Genomic DNA, 21013 nt, shown 5'->3' on the forward strand with positions numbered 1-21013 from the left:
TTATCTGGTTAAAGAAAAAAAAATTAAACTCGTATGTTCATAACTAAAAGATTATATTAATGCTCTTGCTGTTCTATTTACTTGGAATCAAAGTATTTTAGTAAGATGTGAAGACTGATGGCTAAAGATGACTGTAGTGCTGAAGAAATTAAATCCTGTATCAGAGGCTCACATAATTTATTTGAAATTTCCAATACTCTCTTTATGTTTTAATAAAAAGATTGTTAAGGGGAATGGAATCTGGAATGGACTCAGGTCTGTTACTCTCTTCAGCTTAAATCCGAAAATATTTATTATTTTATTTGGTGGTCCTGGAGGTTGTTATAAACATATCAGAGCAGAATTGAAGATTTCTGCTTGAATAACTAAGTTACTATCCTATGTGTAAACTGAATATTTGGAAGTAACAAAACTATATACCTAATACTAAAACCTCATTATAGTGGAACTGTTCCCAGTAAGCCTATATTTTGCTCAGTATTAACAAGACAACAAGATAGGATCTGATATATATTAATATGAATTACTCATTTCTTAAAAGTATCTAAGTCACCTCCAAGAGAAGCAACAACAGAAGACTGTACTGTTTCCGATTCAGTTTCTCCTTGTTCTTAAGACGGCAAACATTATTTTGCATCGTCCGGGATTTTTTTTTTTTCTGTTCAATTCATCAAGTCTTTATTATTAACCTATAAGTGTCAGGTATTCTTCTAGGTTCTAGGATTATAAATATGAACAATACCTACAAGAGGCTAAAAATTTCAACTAAAAGAAGTGCACAAACATCGCCTGAGGAGACTCTGCTACGTTAACTGTGTTCAGTAAGCTGTTAGAAAAGACTCAGTTACACATACATCTTACCCTTCCAGAAGGGAGACACAACTGAGGAGCATCTTTAAGAAAAGTCTGATGCTAGTCACAACTTAAATTTTCATCAACATCAAGGATTATATAACTGCCATGTAAACATGATACAGAAATAGGTGAGATGGTTGCCAAAGACAAATTTCACTTTACTTCAAATTTGCTTTGTACCATCATTGGCTATTCATCAAATCACTGGGTATTTTAGCACAGCACTTTTCTCTGTCAACGATGACCACAGATGATCTTTTAGCTTAAAACAACAAAAAAAAGGCAAGGTAAGGAATAAATTAAATATATGCAAAGTCTTAGACTTTGAAGGTAATAGAAGATGAGCAAAATCCATAGGACCTGTAACAGAAACAGATAAATATTTTTTTAATTGTTAAATTGGGCACTTATAATAGGAAAGGATAAAAAACAAGACAACTATTTACTCCTTTACTCAAGACAAAAAGCATCTCTCAAAGATGAACCAAGAGATAAATGTTCTTTGGTTTATGATGATTTTGCAAAAACAAAACTTAATTAACCTTCATTTAGTGACTTAGTAATGAAAGAGTTCAGCTTTTTTGGTCAATTAAAAAATTAATGATCATAGCATCACCTAAATACATCTAAAAGAAAAAGTTTCTTTGTATTAAAATGCTTTCAAAAGACTTCTAATATGTTTACATACCCAAATAATTTGTTACTAATACTTCACAAGGAATATAATTTTATTACTGTAATCACAAAATCATAATTTCTGTACAGGAATGTATAAGTGAACATTAATCAATGCATTGATAATTCACTTCATAAAGAGGGTGAACACACTACAGAACATACTGTAAAGAAAAAATATTGTAAAATTTTCTGGCCTCGCAGTGCACTTTTTAGTGCAAGTATTTAAGACACAATAGTGTTCAATTCAGCAAAGTATTGCAGAATGTCATGCCACAGTCCACTTAATTCAAAGACGGTCAGGACATGCAGCTTGTAATAAAATGTCAGAATATATATTTATAAAAAACCACATGTAATTCATAAAATATATAGTGGTTTATTTAGATGGTTTTTAATGATTTCACTATGGAATTCTGCATAACTGGAACAAGCATCCAAGATCTTCTTAACAGGAATAATCTTCTTGCTAGGCAATGGCTTTGGCCTCAGGTAGGAATGCCTCCCAGTATTTTATCAGCTGTGGATGATAATAAAACATATTCTTATAATCTGTCATATATATATTTCATGAAGCATTAAAAAAATCTAACTAATAATAAATAACATTTACTAAAGTCTGATTCTTAAAGGGACCATCTAAATTCCCTTATACAGCTTATCAATATAATTAGTTTATAAATTACTTAAAAATATTAACTATTCATGGCTAATTTCAATTTCTGTAATAAAAAACACAATTTAAAAAATACCTAAAAAGTTACAATTTATGCAAAACTGTATATATAAAAAGTTTTGCTAGTGTAAACTATATAAGATTACCTTAAATAATAAAACTGCAAAGAGCTTTTCCAATATAAAGTGATAACATCTCCTAATTCAGAGAATATTCACATTTTATGTTATTGCCAGCCAAAAAGAGTGATAAAGAAGGAAGAAAAGAAAACATCCAAGCAAGAAAGCGAAAAAGACACTGGAAAGAATTAGCTGTTGGTCTTTTCTGGATAGTCCAGAAAATAGTACAGATTGACATAAAAAGTAACATTAAGTTTAAAACAATTCTTTTAAAGACAAGCTTATATAAACTAATTTTTCCATTTAAAAAATCTGATTTTATGAACTAAGTACTTAAAATATATTAAAAAAATTGAAGATACAATGTTATCACCTAATTTAAAATTTTATTATATAGTTTTAAAAGAACTGGGGGAAGAAATCCTTCTGTTCAAGATATTAAATAATTTGACATACTACTCAAAGTTACATTAAAGTACACAGGGGAAAAAAATCTCTATTATCTTGTTACAGACTTTTCTTTACTATAACGAAAACCCATGGTTTTCTCTATTTAAGGAGACAAATGCCACTTGTGGTATACAATCAACATGAAACCCAAACTAAAGCAAAAACAATATTCTTTAAAAAACCTTCAAAACTTAGTTTTTAGTTTAAGTTCTAGCTAGTATGAAAGAGAACTTACTATAAGAATATATTTAAACATCTGCAATCAATAGAGAAATAAAACTGGGAAGACAGAGAAAAAAGGAAAAATAGTACAGCATGTTTCTCTAAAGTCTAAAATTGAGAAACCTCTCTCTCTCCTAGGGGTTAGGAGTAGAGGCAAAAAGAACTTCAAAGTGAGTGTTAAGTTGCTCAGTCATGGCCCACTCTCTGTGACCCCATGGTCTGTCCATGGGATTCTCCAGGCAACAATACTGGAGTGGATTGCCATTTCCTTCTCCAGGGGATCTTCCCGATTCAGAATCGAACCTGCATCTCCTGCATTGCAGACTGTTTACCACCTGAGCTACCAGGGGAGCCCCAAGAAGGACTTGAGGATTTCCAGTTACTTTTACTGTACCATTTTATTTTCCCTTTGCTAGCTTTGGTTTTTTCTACTCCATTTATTGCTTCTCAAGTTTAAAAGCTCATTTCATTGGTTATCATCTTTAAAATAAAAAAGTATATCAAAAACAAGTTCTAGAAGTCTGTAAGTTATAAAAAAAAAAAAAATTACCTTACCTGTTGTTGTGTTTGTACTAATGATTCTAAGTACTTGATAATAACAGTTTTAAAATCTTTCACTCGTTCTTTCTGTTGAAATATAATAAATGGGGAAAAAAGCTCCATTAGTACAAAACTAAATTTGATTTTACCACAGTATCACAGCAAAATGTGACCCCGTTGTTAAGAAAAGTGTAAAATTATTATACTTGCCTCAAATCTTCCCACTTCTTTTCGAATTGTTTTAGAGATCTGTTCAAAATCTCTTTCTCCTTGTTGTACTTTTGCCTCCCACTGACAAAAACAAAAGATAAGATTTTTAACTCTTGCCTGGGAAGAATCATTAGAACTAGCTGTTATGACCACTCATTTAATTTATGCCTAAAAATCCTGAAAGCTCACCACTGGCAAGACCCAGTTTGGCATCACTCAAACTTGTATCTAACTTTCCAGTACTGGAAGTGCATTATCAGCTTAATTTCCATTAATATTTTACTATCAGATATACTCAAGATCAGGATATTATAGTGCTTAATGAATTATAATCTCCACATCTTAATTTAGATGAAAAGATTTTGAATATAAAGTTCACCATCAAATAATTCAGCAATGCTAAGAGTATAATCCTCTCATTTCTTTATACAACTTTAAATTATTTCAAAATATATCAATAATATTTGCCTAATTTCAAGAAAACATGTTCACAATTTATATGCCCATGGAAATAATTAGAAAAATTATATGACATACATTTAGAAAACATTTTTGTAATGGTGTAATGTCCAGATTAAAAAAAAAATGCAATTATGGTCTATTGAAGAGCTATTAGTAAACATTAAACTCACTACAGAAACAATGAACGTTGTGATTAGTGACCAATGGAACAGCTAAAAATAAAATAAATCAAGATTTAAGCAATGGAATGATATTTTCCCACTATGTAACCGAAACATTGGTACATACTCTTCAAAGAGCAGGTACATTTACTTTAAGTAATATAAAGGTTGTCCTACCTCTTCAATTTCCTTATTGAAGCATGGCAAAAGAAGTGTATAAATTATAATAAACTTATACAAATTTACTAAAATACCATATATAATACATATATATGGGGGATAATATATAAGTAATTATCTGAAATCAAATTATCTCAAAAGAAAGGTTAATTTAAATGTTTTCCTTGTATGCTTCTTTATCCATTCCATAATTATGTGAAAGTAACAAAGGCTGCTGGAGATTTTTACGATGATCAAAATGTTAAAGTAATTCTAAAACAGTTTACAAATTATGAAAAAAACTGCTAAGTGTTGAATGGTTCAGAAAAAAATTCATGAAAAATTATGCATATATGAATGACTTAATGGAAAACTTGGGTAAAAGAGATAAGTAAAAGCATTTTGTATTAATCACCTCTCTTATTTCATTTTTAGCTTGCTGTATTTTATCTGGTTTGTTAGCAACCATCATTTTTGCTTCAGTTTCACGTTTTTTGAGCAAAGTAATTTGGGCATCTTCCCATTTCTGCCAGCATTTCACTCGATGGTCAAATACACCCTATAAGTGAATGACATAATAATTATTAACTGGGAGCTAACACTGAAATTCTTTCAAAATACCAGAAGTGCTACATACTGAAAACAATAAAACCAAGTATTTATATGCTATTCTTTATACTAAGATACTGAAAATAAACATGCTAATATCAAAAGAAGTAGATTTCCATACTCATTTACATAAAAATAAAAACCCACCCATAACTGGACGAAATATACAAAATCCATTTCACTAGCCTTTAGGGTTTAAAATCTGGCCTATAACAAGGTTTCTAACAGAGTTTTATGCTTTGAAGAAAGACTTTTTAATAGGAAAATGCTGGTATCCATATCTACAATTGAAAGTTTTCCTACTAAAATATCAAAAGCAGATTTAAGTTTTGGAAATATGTCAGAAAATTGAAAATAGGAAATTGGAAAAGCTGTAAGATAACAAAGTAAAGTAAAAATGTGGTGGAAGACATTATCAATAGCAAATAAAAGCCAAACAATTTAAAGGTATAACAAAATGGGGAATGGGGGAAAGAGAGAGAGTCTTATGAAAAGGGCAAATGGATGTGCATATCTAGTATGCAGAACCTAATGAAGAAATAGACAAAAAAAAAAAAAAAAAAAGAACAGAAAAATCCAACCAACTCCATGACTTCTTTCAAGGGGTTTGGCAGAGCAAGAACAAGTTACTAGAAGACAGTAATTAGAGATTTCTTTAAAAAAAACAAAAAACAAAAAGCTGATGGACAGGATGGAATACAACAGTAATCCCTTTTCTAACTTGATGTTGAGGATATATTCATATTTTTTTAGTATTTATTAATTGAATAAATGAATCAAACATTAATAGGTGAAACAGTTATCTTCATTTATTCCAAGATAAAGTGTTCTGGATCAAGAAACAGTAAATTAATAAATGTTCTTATAAGAACTTGATGAAGAAGAAAGCACCTAGATTGTGTATTTTCAAAATGAAGGCTTTGGAAAAAATGAAATTTGGATTCGAACACTAGTTTTGTCACTTAAAACTTTGAGTAAATTCCCAAAATACCCAAAAAATTGGGTAAATTACCCAAAGTCACTTGACTTTGGGTAAATTCATTTAATTTCTATAATCCACAGTTCTCTCAAATATAAAAGAGGAAAATGAGATCTAGATTTATGCACTGGAAATAAAATGAAAAAAGTATATAGCATGCACAGTGACTTAACCTACCAGATGTTTAATAATTAGAAGATACTATTACAGCTTACATATAGTAACATACACACATAAATGTAGTTGATTAGATATCTACTAGAAGTGCACATAATAATAATTTAGTAGGGAAAAAATAATTGGACTGTATTCAGAAAAATACTAGTTCTGTATTTGTGTATTATAAAAATGTGGGCAATAATATTAAAAATTCCAAGTCAACAGATAGTTCTTAAAGACAATACACATTTTAATTAACCAGGACAAGAGACATACTAGACAAGTGGGGTCGCACAGAGTCAGACACGACTGAAGCGACTTAGCAGCAGACAAGTAAGTTAAAAACACTCTTATCTATAGGCATTGAAATCCTTTTACTAGATTTGTCATCTCATATCATTTCTCTTCTCTCAGTAGTGAGTCCTAGTGTCCTCTTTGCTTTTCCTGTTTAAAAGACCATATTAGCCTTAAAACATTTCTCATTATGAATTAATTTTGCTTCAGCCAAATTAAAGTGGGCCAAAATCACAAAAGTAACAAATCTAACACAAATACATTCCCAAAGTCACTATCCTTTAAAAGAAGCAATCCCTGTGCCTTACCATATACACAAATTTTAAAAGTAATTTAAGATTTTTAGGCCTAGTTTCCCTTTAAATGGACAGAGCCATATCAGCTCTTTATTTATAAATTCCTCTGTTCAATAACTAAATTTATTATTTAAAATATTTACCAATACAGGGCAGAAACGAACTAAAATGCCCTTTAATTTTAATATTTGCTTAAGTTCTTAACATGTATCAACGGGCCTTTTCAGTGACATACTACCTGAAACTAATTTGGTCTCTGCCCAGTTTATTTCATAATATTCCAGAACCATCACATGTTTACTGTGGTACAGATACAGGAACAATTTTAAAGGCAAAATGATAAAAGTCTGGTTATGTTAGAAAAAAAAATTAATCTTAACTCCATAAAAATTAACTTTTTCTTCATTTGTCTTTCTACCCTTGTAACACTAGAATATAAAGAGAAAATCAGAACCACACTTAATCTTCTAAAAATGTGATCTTAAAAATCAAATTATTGTTGAGGTTTGACAGAAACCAACAAAATTCTGTAAAGCAATTATCCTTCAATTAAAAAAAATCAAATTATAATGTAATGTAAGCCTCTGCATGGCAAGATACTAATCCACTCTGGTATAAACAGTTTCATCTGTAAGAGGGAAACATTTAGACTGGTGATTCACTTTAGACTCCATACCCCTGGCGATTTTGTGGTACCTATCTGTATGCAAGCTAGTCTAAATTAGATAAGGCTGCAGTTGTAGAGCAGTTTTCCTAGCCAACCAGGAAATTTGAGGCTATAATTTTAATTTTTTCCTATTGTAATTTAATTAATACCATATTCTACTTCAGTGAATCTGAAAGTATGTGGCCCAGATTCCTGGAGTCCTGAAAGAATGCTGATTATACAGACAGACAATGAAGATGCTAAACTTCTTGGGGAATCCATCTATTGATTTTTTTAAAAAATCACATTTTATATATTTTATACATTTACTTTCAGAGCAAGAATTCCTTATAAAGAATTCTAGTGCTGAAAACACTGAAAACTACTACCTCAATTCCTGACCCTACTCAAGAGGTTCATAGGAGGCCAACACATGAAAATGTATGTAACGAGTTTACCATTTAATACATGTCAGTTAACAGTACTACCCAAAATGTGGAGTCCCAGATGTCAGAGGCTGTACAAAAGAGGAAAACAGAAATTTTCTGGCTTAAAGGCCAGAACTGGGGAGTATTTTGAGCAGGTGAACTTTTATCTTTTTCTTTAAGACCCCAATTTCTCCTGTTCTCAGCACCCTCACTTTAAGCTAGTTCTCAAAGTACTTTAGCTTCAAAATTACCATCATTTTGAAAAACACTCTCCATATGGATAGAACAAAGGGCTAAATAGTATTAAACAGCTATTAGAAATCAGTAAGACAAAAAAAATTAAAGAAAACTGGGCAAAGGACATAAACAGTTCATAGAAAAAAGAAATACAAAAGGTTTACCGTTTGTAAAAATGCTTACATTCACAATAACTAAAGAAATTAAAACTTATACCTCTTCAGAGAGTAACATGGCAGTGTTCATGGGTATTTAAAATTCATATATCCACTGGTCAAGTAATTCTACTTCTAGGGATTTTATGCCCAAAGAGTTATTATCAAAATACTTAATATTTAATATTAGACTGATCAAATAATTCAAGGTCTATCTATATGATAAATGATGGAATATGATTAACCATTTAAAAGATTACAACATATCTTTACATAAACTGATAAACAGATCTCTTAGAAATGGAGTGGGTAAAAAAGCAGGCAAAGAACTGTGCATATAGTATGCTCCTTTTTGAAGAAGGAAGAGATGAATGGAGAGAAAAAGGTGGTTAAGAAAAAGAGATAGAAAGAAGGAAAAAAAAGAAAATTAGTTTCATACACATGCATGGCTAATTCTGTAAAGACACCTCACAGTATCTGACTGAGGGAAGAGAGATTAGAGGTCTTGGGTAGAAAAGAAATTTACCTTTTAGGGCTGCTAGAATTATTCTATGCATGTATTACTTATTCAAATACAAACAGTTTAAATTTAAAAACAAAAAATAAAGACCATAAAAATGTCATATAAATGTCATTTATAATTTCTCAATTCCTTTATGAAATTGAGTTGGGCTAGGTTTCAGTAGAAAATCAATCTGAAACAGCTTAATGCATCTTAACGTATAACCTGACCACAGACCATACTGATTTAGTATTTCCCAAAGGGTGTTCCATATATGTGCGAGGACATTAAGTGGACAAGGACAGGGATATCACAAACATTATCTCAAAGACTTAGTTGACTGTGGTACATTTTTCAGTGTCAGTGTTCTGTAGGAAACATTCTAGGATGTGAATATAACTGTAACTTCATGAGATGCAAAAATACAGTAAGAAGGTAGAGGCAGTATGAGAAAAGCTGTTTTTGAAGGATGAGCATCCATCACACAGGAAGATTAACACTGAGAGGGAGTCTTCTCCTAGGTTAGCTCTTCTCAGCACGTACTACCTCTCACACAGTGCCAAGTGTCCCTTTTTGAACCCACAGGTTTTTTCTGGAGGTGTTATTCTTTTTAACAGCAGCTCTCATGCTAGTGGGAGTTCTGGAATGAGGTGAGAGCAGGTGGCAGAGAAACAGGAACCATTATCTATAAACTGGACTTCGGTGTATCACTAGTTGCCTGTTTAAAATGAAGTATAAGATCATGGCATCCAGTCCCATCACTTCATGGGAAATAGATGGGGAAACTGTGGAAACAGTGTCAGATTTTATGTTTTTGGGCTCCAAAATCACAGCAGATGGTGACTGCAGCCATGAAATTAAAAGATGCTTACTCCTTGGAAGGAAAGTTATGACCAACCTAGATAGCACATTGAAAAGCAGAGACATTACTTTGCCAACAAAGGTCCATCTAGTCAAGGCTATGGTTTTTCCAGTGGTCATGTACGGATGTGAGAGTTGGACTGTGAAGAAGGCTGAGTGCCAAAGAATTGATACTTTTGAACTGTGGTGTTGGAGAAGACTCTTGAGAGTCCCTTGGACTGCAAGGAGATCCAACCAGTCCATTCTGAAGGAGATCAGTTCTGGGTGTTCTTTGGAAGTAATGATGCTAAAGCTGAAACTCCAGTACTTTGGCCACCTCATGCGAAAAGTTGACTCATTGGAAAAGACTCTGATGCTGGGAGGGATTGGGGGCAGGAGGAGAAGGGGACGACAGAGGATGAGATGGCTGGATGGCATCACGGACTCGATGGACGTGAGTCTGAGTGAACTCCGGGAGTTGGTGATAGACAGGGAGGCCTGGCATGCTGAGATTCATGGGGTCGCAAAGAGTCGGACACGACTGAGTGACTGAGCTGAACTGAATACTCTAACTATCTATATTAACATCTTTAAATAGCTGAAGAGAGAAATTAACCACCAGGATAAAGAGTGACATCTAAGAGTAAATACAAACAAAATTGATAATTTAGCCTAAACCTAAGGAGCCTCTATAAAGTGCTAAGAACCCTCCAGCAATAAACTGTCACTAGCCTGAGAACGGAATCATTTAAAAGATGCATCAGTGTTCTGATTACAGATGAATATCAATTTGATCAGACTTAAGCTGAAAAAATTTTGTGTAAGAAAGCAAGGAACAAGGTTGCATTAACTTTCTAGATGTTTGAATTCAAAGTAAACTTCCAGTTCCCCTTATTCCATAAACTAATGTTCATAACAATACTTCAAAGACACCATAAGATCTTAAAAAGTATATTCCAAAACATGTAACAGACAAAATAACAGTTCAATTATCTGAATATTAGAGATATCTGTAAAAGACTAATTTTTATTAGTTAATAGGTTTACTTTCTCAATTATTCAGAAACTTAAGACTGCTCATCCTCAACCATTACAACTTGAAAACACAGTTCTTTATCTAATCTAGTCCCATGTCATCTATAAATACGTGATGACCACACCAAATATTTTATCATCTAAATTCACGCTAAAGTCACCGTTAAATGTATTCACGCAACAGTCAGTCAGTTCTGGTTTCGTCTGATTTGTTATAACTTTACTAATGAGAACAGAGTCCAGTGGTAATGTCAGCTCATACTAGAAAGAGTAAACTAATGCTATCAGTTAGTTGCAAACTTCTATATGTAAATATGTAAGTAAGTATGTATTGGTTTTACCGTATTTGGCATCTTTAGATCCCTTAAAAAAAAAATCAATTCTGTCTATGGTATTAAGTCATGGGGAAGAGAATATTAAGTTATGAATAATCATCTTGAAATCATTTTATACATACTAGTATAGTATGTAATTTACATACTTAAATGCATGCCTAATAGGAAACCATATTCTTCTTATAAGCAAAACAGTGAAGTATGAAAAATTCAAGGAAGATTACAAAATAAGGCTTACTTTCACTGCAGCAATAAGACGAATGTAGTCACTAAGTAGTTCTGAAAACATATAAAAGTCAGCAAAAGCTTGTTCTTGATGTAACTGGTCTATCTTCTCCTCAACCTCTGCAAGCTGAGACAAAGCTCTAGATAGAGCAGTATGATCTTCAGAATTACCTAACATGGCAGCACTTTTAGCAAAGGCAGCTGTGTTGGCTGAAAGTTCTGAAATAGAAAAGCATTCATTTTTAGTGTTCACTAGTGAAGTTATTAAATATTGCATTGATATTTTACATTCTCTTTAAATTTTATCTATTTACAAGCTGCTCAAATATTTTAAAATAACACTGTAAAGCAATATGCTCCAATTAAAAAATAAGAAAAATATTTAAAAATAATAAAAACAGTCATTAAAATGCCTTGGGCATATAAACGTCAACTGTTCAGAGCTCTACTGAAAATTTAGAAGTACACTGCCTATACGCCTAGGGTATAAACTATGTTTAAAAATTTGATATAATAATCTCCCTTCCCATTCTCCTCCTAAGTGCTTCTCTGTCTAGTCCTAAAAAAGACAAAAAATAAATATTTTTATATGAAAAGCACTGGGAACACTCACAATTGATTTGTATTACATTATCTGGCCTTTAAACATGTATTTATCATTGAAAATAACAATTTTTATGAGATTATTATTTAGCACACAGGAAGAAAACAAGGCAAAACTGTATATATAATTCACATAAATCTTATTCTTTTTTCCTTTGTGTGCAACACCAAAGCTTAGTGAAATATTAAGAATTTTTGAATGTGATCATTTTAAACACATCAAACAGAAAAACAGATGTCAAGAACTAACGATTACTTTGCCTGGATTTGCTCTGTTGCTCTGCATTTCATAAAGTTCTCTTAAAGAACCATAAAATGTTCCCTAAGAGAGAATATAAATAGGAAAAACTGTTATAAACCACTTTCAATGAGAAATATATTAGTAGATTTTTGTAATTACTTTTTTTTGCAATGTATTACTGATAATGGCACTTACAAGTAATAAATTATTTACTAAGTGGTTTAGAACGTGTTCTAGAAAGATAATTACTTACTAAGTGTTTCAGAAAGGTAATTCTAGAAGTCATGTATTCTTTAAAAATAAAACCAAAAACACCTCACAATGGAATAAAAAATTAGAACTCAAATTTTTAATGAATTTTAAATACTCCCCTTTCTGGGTTTTTTAATACTGTGGTTGAAAAATGAAGCAAATGCTTCACAGTTCTTTAGGAAATATAGGCACAAAACTACATTTTAAAGACAAATTTCAAGTATCAATTTTTGAATTTCATTCTTTAATTATTAAGAGTTACCAATAAGACATCTTCATTCATTCAGTATATGCTTAACAAAGAGTTAATTATCAAGCAGTTTTAATCTAAAATTCAAAATATACAAACCTAAGATTTTTCTCCTAAACTAGAAGATTAAAATACAAGAAAAAATATTAAGTAACAAAGTTGAAACAGAAAACATCCTCCTAAAACTATTCATTTCACAACTTTAATCATTTTTAATAAAATAAAATATCTGAATTAACTTACAGTGTTAAACATATAAATAACAAGACAAACAAACCTTTTCTATGACAGACCAAGGCTTCCACACTGGCATGAAGTTTCCTAAGTTGCTGATCCAGATTTTCAAATTGCTGCTGCTTTTCTTCAAACCACTAAGAGAAAAATGAAAAATGGAGCTAATTTAGCCACAACAAACCAGTGTAAATTAGGTTACCAATAGCAAGCTACATTCCTTGTTTTAAAGCAACGAATTAACCATGTATAACCATGGTGGTCAACTGATGTGCTGGGAACTACACTCAATAAGCAAATTAATATCCTATTTTCTACTTGTACAGCTTTAAAATGCAATTGTTGGGCTCATTAATTCATCTCATTATTCAAGTCGAAAAATCAGCTCTTACTGCATCCGATTCATTCATCTTGATTGTCATTTTGTTGACAGCGTCGGCAGCCTTGTTCACCATCCTCAATATTCCTGCTCCACTCAGAGCCTGTGTATTAACTGCTCTAGGCAGCTGGAATTGAATGACAAATAAGGGCAAACAAACCGGTTAAAAGCCTAGAGGCTTAACTGGCCACAAAAGGGACTGCCCCCACATAACACCCCCGAAAAAAAAAAAAGAAAAAAAGGAGGTTGTATTTTCTTCACTCTCATACATTTCAATAGTGAGATCTAATTTCTCAAATACACTACTTGTACATTCTCAAAGGAAAACTTAAAAAATAGACTTTCCATTTGTTTTTCTTCTGCACGTTTACATTTAGATAGAACAACACTCTGTTTGTCAAAATATATTAAGAAATTGCCAAGCACTTTAACACTGGCCACCTGTTTGCTAGCAGATATAAACTGTTTAAAAGGAAAAAAGGAGAAAGTCTTGAGAAAAATCTCCTTATGCTTAGTCAGGGCTGTGAGATTTGGAATTTTTTTTTTTTTAACAACTCTGGAGTTCAAGTAGATTAAAAAAAAAGTCTCATATGGTAACAATTAGAGGATAAAATGTGCCAAATATAAAGATCAGCATGTTTATAATTAAAGTTCTTTCAAATCACACATTTCCCTTTCAAAACCTTAATAAGACTATTAGAATGTAGACATACAAACCCACATTCAACTATCTTTAAAATGAGGTCTGAATAAACTTATTTAATGCCTAAGCAATGACTTAGGGTATTCAGAATTAGACTATTTGTAAGCTGTTCTTTTAAATCTGGTTTTAATATATTTCAAGAAAGGGAATAATCATCCTACAATTATTGATATGAAGATATTCTACTATGAATTTAGTTAATTAAAGCTAATTAAAGCACTAAGCAAAAAAACAAAACACAACATATTGTTTTATTCCATTTATTAATGCAGCTGTTTACTGAACACATATACTTATACTTATACCTATACTTATATAAATTACTGATAATCATAAATGAGAACATTTACATATAAAAATTTAAAGCAGAAATAGTACCTCCGAACTTTCTAAGAACTGCCTTAAATCAGGATCCTGTAGTAAAGTTGGATGCTTTACTGTTCTTTGAAGATACCTAGATTTAAGAATAAAATGCTCCTTTATTTATCAGTAGCATCTTATTTTAAATCTTATTTCAACAAAAGAATATTTAAAAATTAAAAAAGATGCCTTCTGTTTGCTTCCTATCAGTTTGCTTTCACTCTGATTATGTAGAATTTTACAGTAATTTAATATTAATAAGCTTTGCATTCATCTTTTGAAAATTCATAATTACATAAAAAGAAAAATTCATAATTATGTAAAAAGAGGCACAGTAGGGGGGTAGGGGCAGGAATGGAGAGAGGTTAAATTACTTACCAAACTTCTCACTGCAAAATATTAGAGTTAGGGTACATATGTAAGTTTGTGAAACAACTCTATCTTTTGGCACGTCAGTATGTCCCCAGTCATTATTATCTATATTCTAGTAATATATATATTACTAATTAGTCCAAACTATTTAATTGTCATCATTACCAAAATGGAGAACAGCCTACCAATTTTTTCCCCCTTGGCAGTAGATTTAAATTATCAAATCAGTTTTGATCCTCATTTGACAAGGACTAAATTTTTTTCAACATTTCTATTTCCAAGGTTTTGCTATTTTTGATGTTTTCCTTATACAACATCACATAAAATAAAAAGTAAAGAGAAAAATCACTACTTAAATCACTATCAGCTTACTTTAGTAATTTTTCTTTACGAGAAAAGGTCAAACCCTGACAGTTACAATACATTACCAATCCTTCTTTCATAAGAAAAAAAATTCCACTATTTCAATCACTGCTACTTATCTAATCCCATTTTTAAAAAATTGCTCTTTCCCCAGATTAATAATTACATGCAGTAATGTTTCTATTATTTTTTTAAATTTTATTTTATTTTTAAACTTTACAACATTGTATTAGTTTTGCCCAACATATAATAATTAATATGCCTTTATTCTATTTATACAGAACAGATTATAGAATATGCCTAAGAGTTTCTGGGAAAAAAAAAAGCTCAAACGTTAACATTTATATATTTTTATATATTTAAATAAAATATTTACCATATATATTTTCACCATATATATATATATACCATAAAAATATTTTTATATATTTAAATAAAATATTTACCATATTAAACTTCATTTTAAGTCATCAGCTCATGTAAGAGGTCATTATAATAGAAGTGGTATTTAATAGATATGTACAGTACAATCTACACTGTGGTTTTAAAAATTATTTATTTGCTGCTTAGTTTATGAAACTAAAAAAAAGTACAGCAGGAACGCTAATCCTGTAAGTTTGAGAAATGCTGATATTTTTCCACTGGAATTTTACTTAAACACTTTTAACACTGAAGTTGTCCAGTACTACTCTAGCTGAGTTATTAAGTCCAGTACTCTTCCCTGGAAAATCCCATGGACGGAGGAGCCTGGTGGGCTGCAGTCCATGGGGTGCTAAGAGTCGGGCACGACTGAGCAACTTCACTTTCACTTTTCACTTTCATGCATTGGAGAAGGAAACGGCAGCCCACTCCAGTGTTCTTGCCTGGAGAATCCCAGGGATGGGGAAGCCTAGCGGGCTGCCGTCTATGGGGTCGCACAGAGTCGGACACAACTGAAGCGACTTAGCAGCAGCAGCAGCAGGACTGTGTACTGTTTAAGAGCAGTTTGCATAAGTTGTTCATCTGAGTGCACACAACAGCAGATAAACAGCAAGCACTTAAGACATTCATAAAATGAACAAGCAAGGAAGTACACAACCTTTAAGAAAAACTGCAGTACTTCAAACATAAATGGAAATAGCTAATACTACTTATATTCTAAAATAACTTTTTAAAGTGAGTTCTAGTGAGAATTTTTGAGTGAGTTCTATTAAGTGAGAACACTAGTCTCATGCAATATTCCAAGAAAAAGAGTGTTTCTATAACCAAGAAAGTTTGAAATATATTACATACATATTCCTTTAAGATTCATAGTGAATAGCAGCATATTAAATGCTGTGAGAAGTACTGCAGGAAAAAGATCTGGTTTAACTTTGTTAAAGCTTACATTAATAAACCTCAACTGACAGTAAATTTCTTTTTTTCACCTTAAAACATACTAGCATTTTGAGGAATCAACGTTGAAAAAGACAATAAAAAAAGACAATAAAAAGACAATACTGTCTTTTTCTACGTTCTAGAAAAAGACAATAAAACTTTCTTAAGAGTCACATGAAAATAAAGAGTAATCAACCACTTTAAAAAAGTATTAAACTTACATAATGTTAAAATTAAGAAAAGAAACATAAAACGGATTTTTAATTGATTATTTGTAACTATACACCAATTCAGAATTAAGGTCAGAGAAGGTTATAGATACGTAGAAGAAAGATAAAGAACAAAAACAAATGTAGGAAGAATACACTGAAAATACAACGCAAAGAGGTATTGGGGGGAAGAACAAACACTGAAAGAAGACATAAATGAAAGACGCTAGGAACTGATGAAAAGTAAGTATCAGACTCTGCAAGAAGTGGTCAGCAGTTAGTTAAGATTTGTGCTAAGGAAAGGTCATCAGTATATTTACAATCACTAAGGGCTTTCAACTGCTTCCCTGGTGGCTGAGATGGTAAAGAATCTGCCTGCAATACAGGAGACCTGGGTTTGATGCCTGGATCTGGGAGATCCCTTGGCACCCCACTCCAGCATTCTTGCCTGGAGAATTCCATGGACAGAGAAGCCTGGAGGGCTATAGTCCATGGGGTCGCTTTCAAATTTCTACTTACTTACCAACACAAAATAAAGCAGGTTATACAAAATGCTTGAGAGAAACAGAGTTAAAGATATTTCTCTTGCTTTAGACTCAAAGATATGTGCTAACAAAGAGAGACCAAGAAGGCAAAAAGAACCTGTGTCTCTGATGACATTCATTTGATGATGATGAATATCTGATGATATTCAACAAACATATCTTGAGCATTTACTACACATCAGTTACTGTTCTGAGTACTCAGAATGTATCAATGAACAAAAGAGAACAAGATTCCTTTCCTACTAAAGCTTATATTAGAAAAAGAAGACAGACAACAAATCATAAAAATAATGTATGAGATAAGATGGCAAATGCTGTGGAGAAATGAAAGGACAAGTAGAGAAAGGACAAGTAAATGGGATTGGTGAAAGTGAAAGTTGCTCAGTCGTGTCCGACTCTTTGCAACCCCATAGACTATACAGTCCATGGAATTCTCCAGGCCAGAATACTGGAGTGGGTAGCCTATCCCTTCTCCAGGGGATCTTCCCCACTCAAGAATCAAACTGGGGTCTCCTGCATTGCAGGCGGATTCTTTACCAACTGAGCTTACTACGGAAGCCCAATGGGATCAGCGGTTGATGGCAATTTAAATAGAATAGGTCAGAAAAGGTGATACCTGAATGCCTGAATTTTAAACAGGTAATGGAATTAGCCATGCGGATACCCCAGGAGCAAAAGCTTTATAGGCAGTGCCACAGAGGGTAGGGGAGTGAAAACCCAGGTGAGAAAATGCCTGGGATCTATGAGGGGCAGCAAAAAGGTGAGTGTGGCCTAGAGCAAAGTGATCAAGGAAGATATGATATCAAGTACGTAACAGAGTGAGCAGTGCATGTCATGGAAGATTTTATAGATCATTATAAGGATTATGGCTTTTACTGAGTGAAATTAGATGCGTGTATGAGTGGGGATGATGCATAACCACCAGATGACACTGGCGGTTATATTAAAAAAAGAGTAGAGGTACGAGGATGGAAACAGGGAGATCAACGTGGAGTCTACTGGAGTTAATTCCAACGTTTCAACTGGTAGTGAACGGAAGAAAAAACTGTTGTCCAGATATCAAAAGGAAACAACAGGATTTCCTGATGAACTTGATAACATTAAACATCTGCCTACCTCCAAACCTTCTGACATGAGTGGGTTAATCAATCTACACTAACTGTTGAGGCTTTGCCAGCTGGGTTTGCAGGTACTTATTATGATACACTTACATTTTTAGAGAAAAGGAACAATGAATTTAGGTTAAATAACTGGTCCAAGACCTCACAGATAGTGTGCAGTGCATAATGGAGTGCAGGTTTCAACAGAGAAAGGATTCTAAAACCCTATACAGTACTTCATGCTACTTTACATTTCTCAGTTTATATTTACAGAAGTGTATCAGAGAATCCCAGGGATGGTGGAGCCTGGTGGGCTGCTGTCTCTGGGGTCACACAGAGTCAGACACGACTGAAGCGACTTAGCAGCAGTAGCAGCAGCATCCTTACTATAAAACAAACTCAATATGCTCATAAGGTAACACATGAAGCACTCATAAGAAAATCAAGTGAGCTATCTTTAGGATACTTAGAAGATGTAGTTTCTGCTTACTGAGTGTGGCACAGGAGGAATGTTTGGGTTCTTAACCACTCCCTTTCTCTTCTCATATTTTAATACCAGATATTAATCCTTTTGCTCAAGACAGTCATCTGGATTCTCAAAGTTCAACGAATAAATAACTATGTAAATGACTACTAGACCATATATGAAGAAATACATCCTTGACCTGCCGGATCCAACTAGGTCATGTATCCCATAGAAATGCCTAAATATTTAAATTTTAAGAAATGCCACAGAAAACTCACAATAAAAATCATTCCAGTTCCTCTGCTTCTGTACCTTTACACCTGTATTTTCTTTAGTTATCTTTTCTAATGTAGAATGAACTCATAATACGCTTTATCACTACTGCAAATTCTACTAAGGTACTGATAGTATTTAACAAATAATATTTACTAGTCAAGAAACTACCTTCACAAATATACTAGGTCAAGCTTCAATACTTCTGTAAAACTCTCCTCAGTGTTACATAGTGAATGAAGGTACGGTTTAAGTACTATGCAATGCATTCAAGTTAAAAGAAAAGGTGAGTGGAGAACCAAATATGTCCTTGGTACAATAAATCTTCATTAAGTTTCTTATCAAAGATGTCATCCAAAATATTTCAAATTTACTCACAGAAAAACAGGACTGGAAAGGCTTCTCAAAAGGTCATGGTTATACTTTCAGGAAGAACTAAGTGAAATCAAGGCAGTACATTATCTGTCTTTATTCTTAAACAAACTCAGTCTATGACTTCTTTCACCACAGAATCAATTCTAATGCCTAAATTAAACTTCTATTGATGCAATTTAAATCTTTTTCCAGAGTGACTGCTAGTCTCACAGACACAATCTCATCTTTTAAGTCTTCTCTAACATAAGATTTTAAGTTGCACACTAGCTTTTCTTATTATGAATTGTTCAAACCTGACTTTACTGTGGCATTTTTTTAAAACTGAAATAATTTATTACTAAAATCCAGAAATATGTTGTCTCAAAAAGAGTTTTAAAAACTAATTTATATCCTGTAGATATAATATGCTATTTCCTAAAAACTGTCCTTATCTACTCTAACCACTAATTTTAAGCCAAGAGAGAAAATAAAACAAATAAGCAAATTTGATTAAAATTAAAAACAAAAAAAACCTATGAAAGTAGCAAGTACTTTAAATCTAGGTAATTACCAACTATAAGGTGAACTTTAAGATAGTTTTGAACTTGTTTTCTCACATTTTCAGCATAGAAAGGAAGAAATGTTAAGATTCTGGGAGTAGATTCCTCCCATCCATTTCTCTTTGAGTTGGCCACAATGAACACGTCTTCAAAGCTATAGGAAATGTGTCAGGTCAAGAAGTATAAAAGAAGGTACAACATATATATCTATCAACCTTTATTTAACTATACAGTCAGTTCAAGCACTGACTAACCCTTTTGTACTCTCAAGTCACAATCAACTATAAAGAATTGAAGGAGGGAGCATAAACCTAATTTTTCATTGCATTTAATAATATTTCAATATCACTAACTATTCAAAAGAAAAATTAATGTAGATGAAAACAAGTATCACTTTGTTATGAGAATAGAAATGGAACAAGGATACAGTACCATATTTTTTAATGAACCAATTTTCTTTAAAAAAGCTTATAGCACTCTTAAGAGTAATCGAGCAGTACTTCAGAATTTTCATACTTAATAATATACTTGTGCCACTTAGTGGAATCAGACTTATATTACTGAAGTAAAAACATAAGAGTAATAAACATAGCTGATCAGAATTACCTTTCAAGAGCTGCTCTCCGTTTTTCTACAAATTCTGTGGATGATGAATCTTCTTTACCCACCTTGACCTTGGTCATGCCTTTGAAAAAATTGAATGAGATTCATGATTTTCTACTACCGAGAAACATTCTTCTAAAATAATTTCTGCATAATTTGGCTTCCCTGGTGGCTCAGAGATGGTAAAGAATCTACCTGCAATGCAGGAGACCCAGGTTCAATCCCTAGGTTGGGAAGGTCCCCTGGAGAAGGGAATGGCTACCCATGCCAGTATTCTTGCCTGGAGAATTCCACAGACAGAGGAGTCTGGCAGGCTACACAGCTCATGGGGTCACAGAGTCAGACGCAACTGAGTAATTAACACTTTGACTTTCTGAATAATTTAAAATATATTTGAACTTGACAAAAAAGTGTCAAAAATTGTAACTAGTATCCTATGTTTAACAGATTAATATATATACTGGGGCAAGTACTTTTAATGTAAACCATAAAAGAGTACAGCTAAAGCAGAAGTTGAGCTATGT

The 21013-nt window shown here is 32.5% G+C and overlaps 1 protein-coding gene across 1 annotated transcript in view; it reads right to left on the minus strand.

Annotated features, from left to right (window-relative positions):
- Positions 1-1565: 1565 nt before the first annotated feature.
- Positions 1566-21013, minus strand: part of SNX2 (sorting nexin 2) — a 58759-nt gene continuing 39311 nt past the window's right edge. Inside the window, exons 7-15 of the mRNA XM_019964647.2 lie at positions 20493-20571; positions 14307-14382; positions 13239-13352; positions 12893-12986; positions 11283-11488; positions 4945-5088; positions 3748-3828; positions 3553-3624; positions 1566-2050 (exon numbers count right to left, since the gene is read on the minus strand). Of these exons, the coding sequence (XP_019820206.2) occupies positions 2000-2050; positions 3553-3624; positions 3748-3828; positions 4945-5088; positions 11283-11488; positions 12893-12986; positions 13239-13352; positions 14307-14382; positions 20493-20571 (917 nt within the window). The 3' untranslated portion in view covers positions 1566-1999. The remainder of the gene's footprint in view (positions 2051-3552; positions 3625-3747; positions 3829-4944; positions 5089-11282; positions 11489-12892; positions 12987-13238; positions 13353-14306; positions 14383-20492; positions 20572-21013) is intronic.

The sequence above is a fragment of the Bos indicus genome, chromosome 7 (assembly GCF_029378745.1).
Source record: "Bos indicus isolate NIAB-ARS_2022 breed Sahiwal x Tharparkar chromosome 7, NIAB-ARS_B.indTharparkar_mat_pri_1.0, whole genome shotgun sequence".
In the NCBI taxonomy this organism is placed as follows: domain Eukaryota; kingdom Metazoa; phylum Chordata; class Mammalia; order Artiodactyla; family Bovidae; genus Bos; species Bos indicus.